The sequence below is a fragment of the Phyllostomus discolor genome, chromosome 1 (genome assembly GCF_004126475.2).
Source record: "Phyllostomus discolor isolate MPI-MPIP mPhyDis1 chromosome 1, mPhyDis1.pri.v3, whole genome shotgun sequence".
Taxonomy (NCBI): Eukaryota; Metazoa; Chordata; class Mammalia; order Chiroptera; family Phyllostomidae; genus Phyllostomus; species Phyllostomus discolor.
Window position 1 is genome coordinate 81,507,015 of NC_040903.2, and position 17,934 is coordinate 81,524,948.

The 17,934-nt window shown below is 41.8% G+C and overlaps 1 protein-coding gene and 1 long non-coding RNA gene across 8 annotated transcripts in view; one reads left to right on the plus strand and one right to left on the minus strand.

The window, feature by feature from the left end:
* Nucleotides 1-858: 858 nt before the first annotated feature.
* EGF (epidermal growth factor) overlaps nucleotides 859-17,934 on the minus strand; it is a 94,842-nt gene continuing 77,766 nt past the window's right edge. Inside the window, exons 19-24 of one of the 7 annotated variants that reach the window (XM_036025286.1) lie at nucleotides 16,917-17,039; nucleotides 14,659-14,803; nucleotides 10,689-10,859; nucleotides 6,669-6,786; nucleotides 3,775-3,930; nucleotides 859-1,901 (exon numbers count right to left, since the gene is read on the minus strand). In XM_036025286.1, the coding sequence (XP_035881179.1) occupies nucleotides 3,796-3,930; nucleotides 6,669-6,786; nucleotides 10,689-10,859; nucleotides 14,659-14,803; nucleotides 16,917-17,039 (692 nt within the window). In that variant the 3' untranslated portion in view covers nucleotides 859-1,901; nucleotides 3,775-3,795. Of the gene's footprint in view, nucleotides 1,902-3,768; nucleotides 3,931-6,668; nucleotides 6,787-10,688; nucleotides 10,860-14,658; nucleotides 14,804-16,916; nucleotides 17,040-17,934 lie in introns of all 7 variants that reach the window. The other 6 variants (XM_036025280.1, XM_036025274.1, XM_036025303.1 and 3 more) reach the window with 6 other exon arrangements.
* Nucleotides 1,835-4,044, plus strand: LOC118500507. The gene is made up of 2 exons (XR_004903057.1): nucleotides 1,835-1,905; nucleotides 3,788-4,044. It is a non-coding gene; the product is annotated as an uncharacterized LOC118500507 (long non-coding RNA).

The window sequence follows — 17,934 nt, forward strand, 5'->3', positions numbered from 1 at the left end:
GAATCTATGAAACAAACTAAGCAAACGAGAAGAACAGAGACAGAATCATGGATGTGGAGAGTGTTTTGATAGTTGCCAGATGGGAAGGTGGTTTAGGGGAATGGTTGAAGAGGTGAGGGGATTAAGAAGTACAAATGGGTAATTACAGAGTAGCCATGGAGATGTAAAGTACAGTATAGGAAATGGAGTAGCCAAAGAACTTATACACATGACCTGTGGACATGAACAATGGTGTGGGGATTGCCTATGGGGATGGGTGGTGCTGGGTAGGGGGGGTACAGGGGGAAAAATTGTGACAACTGTAATAGCATAATCAATAAACTATAATTAAGAAAAATAATAGATGGGTCTTCTGATCCACTAGTGTATTGACTGCCAATTAAAGCAAAACCGAATGAGCAAAAATCTAAATTACCCGGGGAAAAGCATCATACTGAATATTTAACTAATGTAAGTGATCCTCCCCAGAACCAAATTTTTACTAAAGTTTCTAAGGGGTGTCCACTTGAAGAGAAGCGCTTCACTTCATTTTTAATGCTTCTGTTGTAACCAAAGTCCACGTCCAAGGAATTGAAGAAAAATGAAAGAAAAGTTGAACAAAGGGCCCATCCGGTGCAGGAACCAAACAATCCAACGCCTGAACAATCCCCAGTTCTTGTGTCAGTTGTATAAATTGTGGTAACGATGCCTGGGCTGCAGGAATGGTATTTATTTACAACACCTTGTGAATATTTATAAAGTTAAAGAAATTTCAATTTTTTTAAAAGGAGTAACAACAGCAAGCTTGGTGAATCCCTTTGCTTCAACTTTAACCAGTGTACTAATAAATTACCAAACTAATAAACAAAATGTTTATTACTTATGGTGATTTTATTTAAATAATTAAAAGAAATCAATTGTTCATAATGAAAATAAATCTGGCAATTTGCTTACAATCTCACATTTGAAAATAAGTAAAAATTCTGTGCAACACATAAAGGGAAAGCTTACCATTTTCACTAGAAAAAAATACTGAGGGGCAAAGGATAGTACTAACTGAGAAACACTGAAGTCTCTTAGGTTATGTTTTTAAAATGTTTTCATTCAAAGATTTTAAAATAGAAAAAATAAGTCTTCTAATTCTGAAGAAATAAGTTTCTAAATAAGTACATCTCTCATTAATTTAAAATACATTCATCAAAATTACCAGCACGGATGATAAGTGATAAATTAAATGCCTGCAATGCATCATAACAGTAATTTTAATATTCAAATTATTTGATTGGATTAAGCTAAATGTTCTGTCCAGATAAAAGAAATTATGACTGACTAAACCAGTATGACTGCCTGCTTTAATCCCAGATTGCTTCTGGAGCTGCAGGGGGAAAAAAATCTATTGATTATTGAAAATGACACAATTTATAAAGCACAAGTGTCCCCATTTGGTTTCTAATGAGTTATCTAGTGGTTGCTCCAGTTCCTCTGATTTGAAAATCTGTCATGGGACTCCTTGAAGGAAGAAGCAAAAACACAATTTATTTTTGTTTCCAGGATGATCAGCAGGTGATTAGTTGTAGAGATTGTGGAGTCAAATTTGCATATTCCTCTACTTTCTCAAACAAAGTATTACTGTCCACACATACAGTTAGCTCTTTTCCAACTCGCAGTTTTCACTGAGTCACTTTCATTTGGTGTGGTGGATACGGGGCCCTTTTGTTGCTGTAATGGGTTAGCTGACGGGAGAGCGTGGGGCTACTCAAGCCCCGCAGCAATGGGCCGCGCCCCATGGGAGGGGAGAGGAAAGCTGTACTCCATTCTCTGGAGACCAGAGCCACTGTCACTGGATGGTGGAATGCTGCAGCTGTGCTCTGTGCCTGTACGCATCTGGGGCTCCTTCCTCCATGGTGTCGGTTGCACTGACCCTATGTATTAGAAAAAAACAAAGAAATTTTAGAATTCACATCATTCCCAATCTTTAACAAGGGAGACTTTAATAGTAGCGGTTGAAGAATAGGCCTGAAATAGGCGACACAAAATGAACCCATTCCCAGACCACTCTGGACTCAATGTTTTAAAAGTTGAAATAGTTTGGTTGGCTGAGACGACTCAAAGGACTGTGCATTACCTGACATTGCTCTTTAGCGTTCCCTGTGTATCTCCCCTCTCCCCATCTGGCTCACATGACTTGAGAACAGAGCTCAGGCTTTAATCGCACTTGCATTCCTATCCCCTGGCATGCTGCTCTGCCCCTCTTGTGGTGCTCCGCACTCAACCTGCACCAATTGATGTGGCTGAGAGCAATGAATACGGTTCTATGGGCCCACCACTAATATAACCTGCGTTTTAATAGGTTTTCCAGGAGCAGAGAAGGAATGGGCAAAGAGCCAATCTTGATCTTTTATCTCATTCTCTACTCTCTTCCCACCTCTAGTTGCTATGTGCACTTTCACCACAGGCATTTATGAGACAGCTGGACACAATGGGGGATGTGATCACTCATATTAGGAGACAGTTATATGAGTGGCCCTCAGAGAATGGATCAGATTGTTTGCAGAGTAGTGAGCAAAAAGAGAAATAGTTCAATCTATTCCTGAGTACTCAGCTGAGTCCTTCTCTCTTTTCTGAATTTAACCATACTCTGGTCAAATCACTGTACCATTGGTTAATTTGCAAAATTATATGTGCCTCTAAAGTAGATTACCTTTATAACAAAGAATTATGTTTTTTTAGCTCTTCAAGAAAAAGTAGTATGTTACTATAAAATATTCCATTACTTTCTAATAATGCTACTAATAACAACAAAATCCAAGCAACTTTTGAAAATGCTGAATGTTTTCATTACCTAGGTAACAACACTGGTAACAGTATATATAATACTCTAATATTTACTGTAATTTTAAGAGTTAATTCTTAAGTGTACTTTAATATCCAGGGTCTTCCTCAAATTAGAAAGTGGAGGTCTACTGAATTGGATTCCATGGCACTACATGTATGAGCAGTATATTTAGAGTACGTTTTTAAAATAAGAAGCCTATGTTCTCTCTACAAGGAAATCTGATGAGAGTGTGGTAGTAAGCATATTTGTGAAGGGCAAATACCAGAAAATATAAGTGCAGCTTAAACACCAGCAGAGGAACTGTTTTTGTTGGCTCAAAGTTTCTCTGTACCTTTCTCAAGGCTTATGACACAAAGCATATTCAACCTTGTTCTCTAAGTTGTGAAACAGATCTTTGATATCTGAGACTTAAAGCCCAAGAAGCTTAGCATAACACAACTTTTGTCAAAGGTATTGTGTCAAAGCATATCTAACTCCATTTCTACCTGAGAGAGATTGAGTTCCAGAACAGCCTGAGGATATGGAGTGATTTTGTGGCCCCTCTCCCAGGGGTGTGGCTGGATTTCCCAGGTGCCCAGCCCTCTAGCTGAGGGTTAGCCCCTGATAAGACCTGAATACTTCCTGATTCCTAAGAGAACCCCCTGATCAACTTAAATTTACAGGAACCTTTCCTACTCTGACATGATACATATTTTCTAGGAGCCAACAATTGCCCTGGAATTATTCTTAAAGCTACTGATATAAACCCAAACCTCAATGACTTCAAAACCCACCCTAACTCAAAATAAGGAGTCAACTCATGATGTGCTTGCTCAGAGTTTTGAGTGAACACAGTAACCTCACATAAGACAGGAAATCAGTCCAAATATCTTTCTGTGAAGCTCAATGGCATTTCAATGCAGCCCTGCTGCTCACATAGCTTATCCAATCTAACTATTGTTTCTGTACTTAAATGAGACCTTTACCATTCAGGAAGGCATTCAGGAAGAAGGTGAAGATAACCACCGACCAGGCTCCTGGGAGGAAAACTGTCCAACATCTGCTGCCTGGCCATCTGCGAGGGCCGCAGGGTGATTCCCATTGCTGAGATTCTGGTGTTCCTTTACAACCACAAACTACAGACGATAAAAGTGAGGGAGAGAGAGAACATTATATAACTAATAAATTATCTCAACATACGTGAAATCAGAGTTTATGGCTTTCTCGTGTTCATCCTATGGAAGCTGAAAGCTGAAAGGAAGGCCCTGTCAAATTTATTTCTCTGGCTAATGAAAAATTTAGTTTCAATTGGGAAATTTAATTTAAAGCAACCAGCCCCTATCAATACCTTTACTGAACAATCTATCCTAATTCTAGAATCCCAACTTTTGGGTCATGTGCCGTTTTATTTTAAGCAATCCAAGAATCTGCAAGTGTTCTAACCATGGCCAATAGGCCAGAAAAATAGCATCTCATATATGTATGTGCCCCAACAGTGTGTGTGTTTAGTTAATAAAATCCATTTGAACATGCTGCCAAGTTCTGAGTAACTGAGGTCATGCATGGGGAGTGATAACTAACAGTGCAACTACTATTTGTAGGGATCCATCCAATGCTGTTTCATGGTTGAACAGCGCAGGAACCAGAATTCTCAATGGCAGACTCAGAAAACATTTCTCTTTAGTCAATAAAATGATTGTTTTTATTATTATTTGTAGTATTCACAATTGATGTGGTACTTGCAATAGGGGCTGACTGGAGTTCACTGGCTCACATTCACACCAAATAAATTAGATATTAAAATAGATCAATGATAAAAGAAAAGAAAAGAAGGGACCCCAGGCCCCAGGACAAAGGCTATAGTTCAGTGAAGTCCTTCCCTGACGACCAGTGACTCAGAGGATGGGCTGCCCAAGGTGAGGTTTCAGCCAATGAAGCTTGATTGGTTCAGAAATGGGGCCCCCACAGGAAGGGGCCCATGATTCAGAAACACAATGAAGAAAAGGGAATGGATAACAACCTTGTCCATATTTCTCTTTGAGACAAGCGCGGAAAGGAATGATGAGTGGAGATGATTAGGGAGGATATGTCGATCGTGGAAGAGTGGATTCCCTGAACATGTGTTTTCATTTTCTTATTTTCCCCAACACTAACCACCATCCTGTTTTACAAAAACAATACATGGCTCACTATCTATGGGCACATGCCTATTATTTATGGCTCAAGTCAAACTCAGCCCCCTGAACTGCAGATTTTCAACCATATGCCTCTTTGTGAGAAGAACATAGGTTCCTGAATCCTGGGCTGAGATGTGATGGCAGCTGATAGAACCAGGTTTGTTTCTGCTGCTTCTCCTCCTAGTCTGGGTGCTCAGCTCTCTCCTGCTCTCACTGATTCCTGCAGCAGCAGTTAGCATCGGCAACACTTATGGTGGTGGTGGGGGTGGGGTGGGGGGAAGGATGAGCTCAGGAGCCCCAGTCCACCAGCTCTGAGCCACCATGCTGCTCAGGACAACAGCAAGTGCTTTCGATTTCTTAAAAAACAGGATAGACACAGATTGTGCACCTCCTTCTCCCCTGATTTAAGTCAGATGAATTAAACTTGCTACCCAAAGCCTGAATGAAATACCACGTAGACTGAGAAGTTCAATCTAGAAATGATTTAGAAGTCCACTAAGCCTTAAGGCCTCAAAGAACTGAGGACATTCCACAGCTAAGTTTACCCAGAATCTCCACTTATGGAAACTCCAGAGATAGAAGGAACCTTAGAGCTCATCTAATTCAAATTCCTTGGTATCCTAAAGAGGAAGCAGGGGTTAAGTGACCTGCTGAAAATTGGACAGCCAATTGGTGGGAGAGTAAGGCTAGAGTTTGTATTTCTTATTGTATTTCCATACTCAAATTCAACCATAAAATAAGCATAAGCTGAATACCTATTACAGGCAGGACAGATGATCACTTGTTAGAAGTATAGCTACAGGAAAGCTATTCTCTGGGAATGCACATGGAGGCTGGAAAGTGGGCAAAATGATGTGGGAAGGACCCCAAAATGTGCCTTTGCCCCTTCATAATCTCTCCTTAAGACCCTTTCCCTGCTTTCCCACAAGTTTCAATCCCTTTTGGACCTGCCATATATTTCAGCCTCTTCCACGACATATCCTGCAAATTATACCAATAGCACACAGTGAACCAATCAAGTTATCTCTGACAGGTTTCTGGAAACAAAAATTCCAAGTGTTTACCCTGTCTCAAGTCTGCCCTCTAGTGTTCTAAATTCAGTTACTGAAGTGGGTGATCTGAAGCATTTTAACCTGAGCACATACGGATGCCAGATAAAACACAGGGCACCTGGTTAAATTTGTATTTAAATCTACACTTCTGGTATTAGTATCAATTGAACTAGGTGTCTTATATTTTTGATTTGCCAAATCTGGCAACTATTTTGCTGCTGAAGTTCAGGGATTTAAAATGTTTGTGAGAAAAGAAATAGGAAGACAATTAGGAAAACAACCTTGGGTTTTTAAGACATCCATCCGAAGGGGATCACCTAAAAATTGGGAAAGACTTTCCGCATACACATCAAAATCTAAGTTATAGGAAGAAACAACATAATAGGGAAAAAAAAAGACTATAAGTTTCTTGTGCCAGTAAGTTATGGCACTACTGTCGCCTGTTGGGTTATTTCAGTTTAGGGCAGAGACCCCAACCCCCACCCCTGCACCCATCCAGGACCGCCCCACTCACTGTGGTGCCAGCAACATTAACACCCGCTGGAAGCTATGACAGCTGCCAGTCTCTCTGAACTCAGAAGAACAAGAAAAAATGCACTGGGATTAATATAAAGCCAGTTTCTTTATGTATTTTGGTCACATTACCCAAGGTTGGGGGCAAGAGGCCACCCCAGCCTCTCTGTCTGCAGGCCTGCTAACGCTCGATTCTCTGTTCGACTCTTCATAAGGGTTTTTTGGATTTTTCGATAGCAGCTTCTGAGTCCTGCAGCAAAACCAAAATGTGAGACAATCTCAAAACCAAGCAAGGGTAGCCCGCTCAGTGGTGGGCAGCGACGACAACTATGTTTGCCACTGAAATTTAGGTACTTAAAATGCGTGGGAGAGAATAAATATTAAGAAAACTATGTAGAAACACAACTTGGGGCTTTTAAGGCATTATTTTCTGTAAAACTCTCCAGATAATGTTTCATGTTTCCCAACGTTCTGTGACATGTGGGACAGCAGAGTCGGGGTGACTCGGGGAGCCCTGCGTTTATTCATTCGTGGACACATCTTCTGAGTGCCAGCCACACCCCAGGCACTGGGGTGTACTGGGGATGTACCAGCCAAACAACAACAAAACACCCCTCTACCTTAATGAACTTAACAGTGCAGTGGGGAAGAGGGTGGTCTATGTATCACAGCAACCATGTGACACTCACTGGATTAGCTCCACTTTACAGTGAAGCCAGTGGGGCTGGAAGGTAGCAGTGACTCGCCCAAGGCTCACAGCTCACTGGGGCAGCCCAGGAGCTGGGTCACAATGGGACGACACCCAGGCTCCTTCCCCTGGCTCGCTGCGCTCTGCTCACAGGCCTTACAGGAAGAACACAGAGAGTGGGAGGCCCAAGAGCACAGTGTCTTGTAGTTGCCAAGCCAAGAAATAGGCTAGATCTCCCACCCCCAAATTCAGTTTTACAAATACTTATTTGGTTGATAAACATCAAGCACTAAGTCTATACAATGCATGGTGTCATGATCTAGGGGGAAGGGGGGAGAGGGAGGGAGCTCTAGTGTTAAGGTGATATCCCTGTCCTCAAAGCAGTGACCTCTAGAGGGAGAGACACAGGTGTGTGTAACGCATAGAGCAGCCGCAGAGTGCAGGCAAGGAAGGAAATGTAGCGGTGAAACTGTCAGCCAGCCTCCAGATTCCCAAACAGCACTGCTGTCTTGGGTCCACAGCAGCCTAACTCCCCGTAGGAGGGCATCCCCGGGGCCAGTAGGCCTGTCTGTGCACCTGAGCTAGGGCAACCGAAAGGTAGGAGCTGCTGTGAAAACCCCGTCTCAGGAGCTGTGAATTCCATGTGAGGGATGTTTCCAGGAAATGGTGCGGCTAATTCCAGGAAATTGAAGCAAGTGATTAATGTAATCAGTTTTAAAGTTGCAATGTTATAGTTTGTGACAGAATACTTCCTCTTGTTTCAAGAAATTTAGATTTAGGAAGCAATAATATGACAATACTTTAAAAATTATTTCATTTCACAATCTTTTGAGAGCTACATGAGACAAATAGTGTCAAGCCATCTAGACAAGACAGGCTAGGACTGATACAAAGTAGGAATAACTGACTCTGACTCTAAAGAAAGTCACTTAGCTTGCCTAACTTAAAAACTCAATGTTGGAGCTGTATTTGTTTTAATTTTGATTTTATCAGAATCGATACAGCTACAGTACAAATGCAGTCAGCATAGCTGCAAATTTTCAGCATAGCTGAAAATTTGTGGTGGGGTAAGTAGCCCCACTGGCCAGAAGTTTGGTAAAAACCCATAGGTAATTTGGCATAGGTGATATGGCTTGGTAAGTAACCATAGATTTGTTCAGAAAAAAACTTTACAACTGTGGATGCATTTCAGTCAAAAAAGAGAGAAAGAGTTCAGATGAGTTTTCTTTTTTTAAAAATCCTCACCCAAAGGCATTATTTCATTGGGGAGAGAGAGAGAGAGAGAGAGAGAGAGAGAGAGAGAGAGAGAGAGAGATTGATTGGTTGCTTTCTCCTAAATGCTCAGACTGGGGACTGAACCTGCAACCTGGGCATGTGCCCTGACCAGAATTGAACCCTCAACCCTTGGGTCTATAGGACAACACTCCAACCAACCAAGCCACACCAGCCAGAGCTGATGAGTGTTCTTTTTGAAAAACTAGTCCTTATCACTTTTAATTCTAGGTATACAGGGATCAGAGGCTAAGGACATTCTTATTTGTGTAAAGTCTATGGTCATCTTTCAGCTGAGCTGCTTTTTGAATTCTAAATAAGAAAAGCCAGCAATCTGCCATTGGCTCTCAATACAGAGCTCTGAAGAACATTGACAGAACATAAAATATGTGCACTATGCCACAGCAGAGTAAGAAAAAATATTTAATAATTATGGCACACATAAACTTAAGTTTCTCGCTTCCAATTTTTTCTACACTATTATTTGCCAAGCATCTTCTTTTCTTTTGTCATTCTGTCCAATGGGATGAGGCACTGATTATTCAATGTTCTTTCCACAAACATCTAAGATACTGGTCGAATACTATCCTACAAAGTCCCATGGTTACTGATGTACCACTGAATTAAAATTTCAAGTTGTGCCTGAGAATCTTATGTCTCAAGATTGAGAACAGTTTGGAACATGAGACTCTCTGGGAGAAGGGTACAGTTCATAGAAAATCATAATAATAACAGACAGGTCCTAAATGCCAGAGCTACACTAAATTCTTCACTTAGATTCACTCTGTTTCACAATGACTCTGAAGTACTGTTTTTGTTCCCACGTTATAGCAAAGGAAATTATTGAAGACAAAGGTTTGATGGCATGTATTTAAACATGAACTAGGAATTGAACCTGTGCGATCTATTCTAGAGCCCATGCTTTTAACCATTATACCGGGACATAGCAGGACCCCGGACAAGCACGTCTCAAATGCTATTTTGAATTCTCCATAATGCAAGACAGCCGACACCTGAGTGTTCGTGTGGTGCCAGCAAGTGTGGTTGGACTTGTATCAGCAGATGGTGGTGGGGGGGGGGGGGTTCTGTGCACCCCAGAAAACTAGGACCATTTCAGTTAAGTGGGCCTGAGGCTTTTGGGCCATAAAATGATGAGATTGAATCAGATAATTCAATAAAGTTCCTTCTGCCACAAAGCGTTACAACTCACTGATTTCGTACAGCACAAACTATAACAGAACATAAAATGTCCCTCAGTATTAAGGGCAGTGGAGGATGCTGTCCTACTTTTTCAGAAAATGGAAAATCAGCAGTATAATGTTAATTCATTCACCCTAATGTAGTATCAGTTTTTAAAATCCTCACCAGAGGATATTTTTTACTGATTTAAAGAGAGGGAGAGAGAAAGAGAGAGAGAATTATCAATGTGAGAAAGAAACATTGATCGGTTGCCTCTAGTACACACCCTGACCAGGACCATCGTCCTGTAAACCTTTTGGTATACAGGACGGTGCTTCAACCCACTGAGGAACCTGACCAGGACTAGTGGCAATTTTTAAAAAGTAAATATACAAATATTATTTCACAGTTTTTAACTTATAAGTTGAAATTATTATTTTTTAAAGATTTTATTTATTTATTTTTAGAGAGGGGAAGGGAGGCAGAAAGAGAGGGAGAGAAACATCAGTGTGTGGTTGCCTCTCGTGCACTCCCCAACTGAGGACCTGGCCCATACCCAGGCATGTGCCCCCACTGAGAATGGAACTGAAGACCCTTTTGTTCACAGGCTGGTGCTCAACCCAGTGAGTCATACCAGCCAGGGCAATACTGGTTTTCTTGAACTAAAGTTAATACTTTGTGGCAAATCCACTCAATGGAAGGCAGCTATGAAAAAAATGACCGTGATGCAGGCTGTGGGGGTGCAGTGGAGGGGAGGAAAGCAGGTACAAGAAAAAAGTGGAAGACAAAAATGCATCATTAAATGAACTATACAGGTGTGTGGACAAGGACTGGAATGGGCAAGGAAAAGTAAAACCACTGTTGCTTTAGAGCAGGGAAATCCTGCAGCACTTGTTTTCTGTTATTGTTACTCCACTGTTGAAATGTACTATAGTAAAGCATAACTCTCTAGGAGGTAGGAGTTCTCCTGGGGTGGGGGGCTTGTTAGAGGTGCCAATGGAGAAAAGTGTCACCTGTAGTAGTGAGCGCCCCACAACATCAGGAGCAGCAGCAGGACGAGCGCCACCACGCAGACAGCCACCACGGTGATGTTCCGCTGCCGCCGCCCCTGGTCAGCATGGCGCAGCTCCCACCACCTCAGGTCTTGGTGCTGACATCGCTCCCCCACGTAGCCAACAATGCAGCTGTGGCGGCACACAAACAGAGGTCAGCTGTCAGCCTGGTTATATTTCTTAGATGAAATATTCAGCTGTCTTTCAATCTCTACATGTCCAGACCCAGCTTTTTGGAAGCACGTGGGAAATCCATCAGGGCTCAGCTGGAAGCACCCTGCTTTACTAGTTGATGCTGCATGGACCTTGCCTACAGTCTGTTTGCACACTGCCTCATCGAGGCATTGCAGAACATTGATTAAAGATCAATTACTCTTAGGATAAAATCCTGAGGAGTTACCTTTAAGACCAACACAAAGCAACTTTGCCCTAAAAGCCAAGAGAGTTTTTGAACAAATGTTTGGCCAGAATGCAATGAAATCTAAATTCTAAGGAAAGGAAGAGTTTGAAAGCAGAGTCCCTTACTTGAAGGCAGGCTCTACAATAATATGAGTGAGAAAGCACTGCCTAGCCTATGGAGGAAACTTAAAAAAAAAAATCACCACAGGCTTAAGAAACAAGCTTTTAGTGGCGACACCCAAGCATTTCCCTACTTTCTTCAAGGGGGGAGACTAAATGGAGGAGTAAAAGAGGCATTTGCCAACAAACATCCTGCTATGTCAGTAGTAAAATTGTTACTAGAGTTACCAACAGCAGCCAACAAACGTTGTGAACGATCCGATGAAAGTAAATGAAACAATGCTGCCATCTACTGGGAATGTATGCTTCGGAAACTATTGGGATCTTGGGTAGTATAGTTTGTCATTCTCCGTGACAGCATACATTTTAAAAATATTCTGTTAAATATTTTGTGATGCTCGGTTGTTAGGAATTTCATCCCCCGACCCTGGACCAACTGTCCATCTATTTGTGCTGCCACTGTCTTCCAAAAGGACATGAAGGAATGAATACACAGAGAACTGACACCAGACCCCGCGTTGGGAAGGGACAACAGGGAAAAAGCATGAGTCGAAGCCTCAGAGGATCTAGAGTCTGCCCTAGTTCTACCTTGAGTTGGTCATAGGAGCTTTGGAGAATCACTTTCAGAGAGTAGGGAAAGGACCTAGCATCTGTTAAGCACCTCGTGTTTGACACTGTGCTGGGCACTTCTACTTTATTCTCGACGGCACACTCCCATTTTATAGATAAGGAAAGTGAGGCTCGGACAGGCTTACGTAATTTGTGCCAGGTTGCTCAGCTAATGAATAGCAGGTGCCATTCAAATGGTTCTCTGATTTCAAAGGCTATGTTTTTCCTACGACACTGGCCTGCTTCCCAAAAGGGTTTTAAGTAGCATGTGCTTCTGAAAGCTATCCCTCTAGAACTGACCAGGCAAGAGATGGCAGGATGTGAGTTGCAGGAAGCATAAAGGACTATCAAGCAATTCCAGGCTTTCCTAGATACTATTTTAATTCAAGTTATCTTTGGTTATAGACATTTACAATCAATGGCTGACACACACTTTTAAAAGGTTGATATTAAATAGACCATGCCTCAAATTTTCTCAGAGATTTTAGGGTTTCGAGGAATGGAGGCCACAGCAGGCTGCAACACCTGAGCCTCTGTGAGCCTGAAGCCCAGAACCATCCGTCAGCATCTCACGAGTTCACACGTGTGGGCCACACACCACCATTTCTTTGGGTTATGGAGTTCTTCTTGTAAACCAAACAAAAGATTCCTTGGCCAAATACGTTTCATTTGCTATGGTCAAGTAATTTCAAGAAATTCTAGACTAAATAAAGGTCAACAGGACTTTTTCACACATTGTGGTGCATCATGATCAAGAATTGAAGGCAAGAGTATGCCGTGTTTTTCAAAATAATTTGATCGCATGACACGTTATTTTATGAAACATTTCACAGAGCCAGTGCTAGGGGATCCTGGTCTGAAGAAGACCTGCCCGGAAGAGTGCGTGCTGGTTCAAAGCCAGGCCAGAGTCAGCAAGGACCTCTCTGAGCTCAGGAGGTTTGGAGTCTTCTGAGAATCTCCAGTCCGGGGAACCTCTGAGGTAGCCCACTGGCATGGAGACCCCAGTTTTCCCATTCCTGCATTCCTGGGCAGCCAGGGACCCCTGTTTTCCAGGCAAAGACAGAAGAGTTCCCTTTCTACGCCTGTTCAAAGCATTAGGAGCACTGTGCGGAGTGCTCCCTGTGACCTGTTTCTAATGGAAGTCGGACAGGTAAGCTCCCTATAGATGCGTTTTTATGGAATTAAAAAAATACAAGGTGAGGTCATCCGGCAGGAAGAGGGAAAGGTTGAATGTTTGACTAAACCACGGTTATATTAAATTCAGACTTCAAAAACAAAGTCCTGATCCAAATTAATGGGAACTCGTTATATTTTCAATATTGCTTTTGATTAAAGGTCCTTCAGTTTGAGTGTTATCTCCAGTTAGTCATTTTGTAACAACTCATATTTAAAATATTACCAGAGGAATATGATATTTTCATCAGGATTTAATGACAGAAAGAAAAGTAATGTGCTAGAGTTTCTAAACCGTTTAATTAATTGACACCACCAGGTCCAAATGGAAATATCATAGTAATTGCAGTACCTAACCCAGCAGTGCCATTCATATTGTCGGAAAGTCTTTTATAAAAACAAAAGATGACCTAATAAACTGGGACATGTGTTTTCATTATTTCATTATTTGGGAGAATAAGAAACCATAAATAGGTAAAAACAAGTTGATTCTTATTCTCAAAATCAAGAATACTTGATTCATCTTAGGTGAGAAAATTACAGCATGCAAATATGAATATGAAAGCAGATTTTTATTGGAACTGAGTCATTTTTGCTAATATCCATGAGCATTTTTCATTACTTTTGTCAGGCTGACATGATTCATAATACGAGGTCATATACTTTGTCACAGAACATAACTTAATTCTAATAATTTAGACTACGTTTCTGCTGATAAATAAGAAAAGCCTTTAAATTTACAGCATTTATTTCTGAAAAACAGAACTTCGTATCACTCCTTCCTTGGACACAGAGAAAATTATCAGTGAGTCAGGCGTCTAGCATTACGAGGCCTATTTATTGCTGCGTATCTATGAATTCCCTCACATCGCCTTTGAAATGTGAAAACAACGAAAAGTGAAACTGATGCAGAGCTAGACATTGTGAGTGTCCCTCCGTGAGAGGCTCCAGGGGGAGGTTCTCTGAGTGAGTGTGGCAGGAGCGCCTCATGGTTTCGGGGCTCCAGCTTAACACTGCCCCACGATGACACTGTGAAGTCACCGTGGGGATAAAAACGGAGCACAAAGCAGTGGCGGCTGCATCCGCAGTTGTCACCAAACAACAAAGGTTAAACATCAACTGTTAGGATTTTTTTAAAAAAAGGGTATATATATATGTATTTTGAGAATGGAAGGCAAAAAGTCCAGTGTGAAAACTTGCAACACTTTTGTAAATTCAGACATATATCATGGATGCTGTCCATGTGTTTGGCAGAAAATAAATCAAAGTTTTAAGGAATTCCCTCACAAACCTAAGCTTTTAACCAGGATGAGAAATTTAATTACCAGACTGCATCATTAGTAACATCAAGCTATTTAAGTCAAAAGTAAAATCACCAATTCCTTAAGTGTATATTTAACACTGGCAGCTGTGGGGTGGAGGGGTGGGGAGAGGAAGGGTGAGATGTGATATGCAGGGAGAGTGCAGCACACACACAATTTATACAATTTATACATGCTTGTTTATATATTTTTCCCTAAGGAAAAACCTAATTATACAAAATATTCCTTAACATAAATTTTGCAAATGAGCTGAAAGTTACGAGTCGCAATGTCACAGCTCTGTGCTTTGGGAAGACAGCCGGGCTTACTTGCATGCGTAGCTGTCCACAGATTCGATGTACATACACACACCGCCGTGGAGGCAGTACCCCGCATGCGACGGGGGGCATTCTGGGTAAGTATTTCTCACTGAATAGCGGCCGTCCTCCCTGGGATGAGCCGGTGGAGTTGAGTCTAGAAGAATCAAAGGTGGTACTTTTATTTTCTGAAGCAATCAGTGTCTTCCAGGTGCAGGTATCCCCCTGCTTTTCGGAAGTTTGCTTTACTCCACTTCACATTATGAAAGACATGCATTAGTTCACTGTTTTGCTAACCTAAAGAAATCCGAAGAGGATTTTTGTTTTAATAAAAAAGAGGCAAAAGTGAAAATAGCGTTCAGCATTTGCTTTGCACGAGCTCCTAGCAACCCAGCACCCCCAGCAGCTGCCCCAGCAGCAGCTGCCCCAGCAGCTCCTTCCCCAGGAACCACACTGAGCATCTCAGCACGGAGCTGGTACAGCTTTGAGCTCTGTGAGCATCAGTGCTTCATCTCCATTCGTTTTGTGCACCTGTTAGCAAGACATGTTCTAAGGCATCTTAAGAGCTCATGAGGGCATTAACCCTTGGTGTAAAACTGGACATAATTAAGAGTATGAATTGATAGGTTATTTGGGCGGGTCTAGGAATGCTCAAAATTTTTTTCCATATAAATTAATGGTAGTAATTGCTCTTTCACTTTACTTCATTTCAGCTTTCGGATAGCAGGGGAAACCTGTGTCAATATCAGGAACTAGTGGCTGTGAACACTTTGTGATCTCGTGTCTCCTGGTGACAATGACAGTAGAACTATCAAAGCGACCACAGTTTCACTTTCCTAACAGACTTTGTGGCATTCACCATGAAGAGAGCCATTCTTTCTGCAGGTTCAGTGTTTTTTGACATAAAGCGTATTGGATGCAAAGAGGAGAATGATCAATCCTAAGACATCAAATGCATGCAGGGTCACTGATCTCATTATGAAAGCACATCTGTCATCCACAAACACACTGTATGAAATGACAGCTGGCTTTAAGAGGGTCTCACTGAGCTGCAGTATCTTGTTATGACTTATAAACCACCCACCAATACACAGCCCATTACCCCACTATCCTGGGAGTCTCAAAAATTTCTCCCACACAAGGATTTCTTCTAAAAACTATTTAAGTTTCAGGAGAAACCTCAAAGACAAGACTGGTCATGTTGAGAGACAGGAAATGTTACCATACATAGGAAATGCCAAAGTGGTAAAGTCCCTTTCACTGAATGGTTCACCACATGGTGAAAGGAAAACATTAGGATGTGTAGCTGACTGTGTAAATATTAGCAGTCTTCCAATACCTTTAAGAAGAACAAATTACTTGGGGGGAAAAGGCCCAAGCAAGCACAGAATGATCCTTTATTAGGAGACTTTCTGCTTGTACAGCCAAGGGGGATAAAGAGCTGGCAGGGGAAAGGGCCCTGATGCTGGTGCCCAGGTCTGGGGAGCCAGTCCCGCTGGGCTGCAGGTGGTAAGAAGAGACTGGGTTCTGGGGAGAGGGTCCAGGAAGCAGAAGACCGCTGCAAACATTTTTAAAAGGAAGAAAAAAAGATCTGGAGTCCTAATTCAGATGATAAAAAATAGTGACTTTTTAAAGTAATATTTTAAAATTCCTGAAAGTGATTTAAAATGCTGAAAGTCCAGGCATCCTCCCCAACCTGCCTGACTCTGCAGTTTTCCAGCAGCCGAGAAACTGACATCACAAATCAGCACGTTAGCCGCATGGTTAAAGAGAACCCCCATGTTGCCACTTTTATTGAACTGTGGGTAATAAAAACAGATTTATTTCAGATGCTATCAAATTAAAAAAAAAAGACCATTTCACATTCTCAAATCCAGCACCAACCTAATCAGGAAAGCAAACCCACCAGCCTGATTAAAACAAATGATTTCTTTGTTTTTCTTTCTTTTTTGGGGGGGGTCTAGTTGTTTATTTTTACAAATGGGAAGGGAAGGAGAAAGAGAGGGAGAGAAACATCAGTGTGCGGTTGCTTCTCACACACCCCCTACTGGGGACCTGGCCCAAAACCCAGGCATATGCTATGACTGGGAATCAAACCGGCGACCGTTTGGTTCACAAGCCAGTGCTTAATCCACTGAGCCACACTAGCCAGGGTGTAAACCAAATGATTTCTAAAATCTCAAATGCAAATACACTTGGGTACAGAATCAAGTTCCTCATTTTCCAGAATCAAGTTCCTCATTTTGGATCTAGATCTCCCACCAACCTACCAGGGCAATTCCATCCAGGTTCAGACAGGCCGCTGGCACACATGCAGGTGTAGTTTCCCTCTGTATTTGTACAGGTGGTATTTTCCCCACAGGTGTGCACGCCCAGTTGGCACTCATCAATGTCTGCCAGAAAAAAAGGGAGTAGGGAAGAAAAAAGTGAGGTAGAGAGGAAAAAGAAGGTCATACAGTTGGAACACCCAACATTCTAGAAGAGGAGCATCTTTGACTTCTGTTATGCTGCATGTTCTCAGAACTCTACACATTTCTAGATTCAAAAATTTTATCATGAATGTTGGTGAGAGTGATGATGAGCTGTGTTACACGGCTGCGTGCTCATTCATGTAAAGTCCTGACATAAGGCTGGGGGTCTTCCTACTGTTTGAAAGGAAAGGAAACTCCCAATACCAGTAGCTCAGTGGGAAAGATGGAGATTGGTAAGCAACCTCTAGGCAAATATTTAGAAGTTCAGATCATACCAAATAAAACATTATTGTCTTTTTAACATAAATATAAACTTAACATAAATATAAACTAAATCATCACTTTCTTTCCAAACTATACACCTTTTTCTTTCTCAGTTACCACCGCTCTAACATTTAGGTCCCTCCTCTCTTCTGGTCTTACATTACTCTAAGAACAGCCTTCCTTCATTCCCTGTGTCCCACTCTCCTGCACTCCACTCCTGAACACCAATGCCAGATTAGTCTTCCCGAACTGCGGTTCTCATCACTGTACCACTTGACTCAAATGCTGCCAGTGCTCTCTGCTGTCAAGAGCTTCCCCGTCCAGTACAGCAGCCAATGGCCATGGGTGAGCATTGAGCACCAGAACCACAGCTAGTCCACGCTGTGCTGGAAGTGTAGAACACATGCTCAATGGTGAAGACTTAGTACCAAATAAGAATGAATGTAAATTTACCTCAATAATTTTATATTGATTACATTTTAAAATGTTAATGTTTTTGATATATTAGAATAAATAAAATATATTTAAGATTAATTTCACCTGTGTCTTGTTA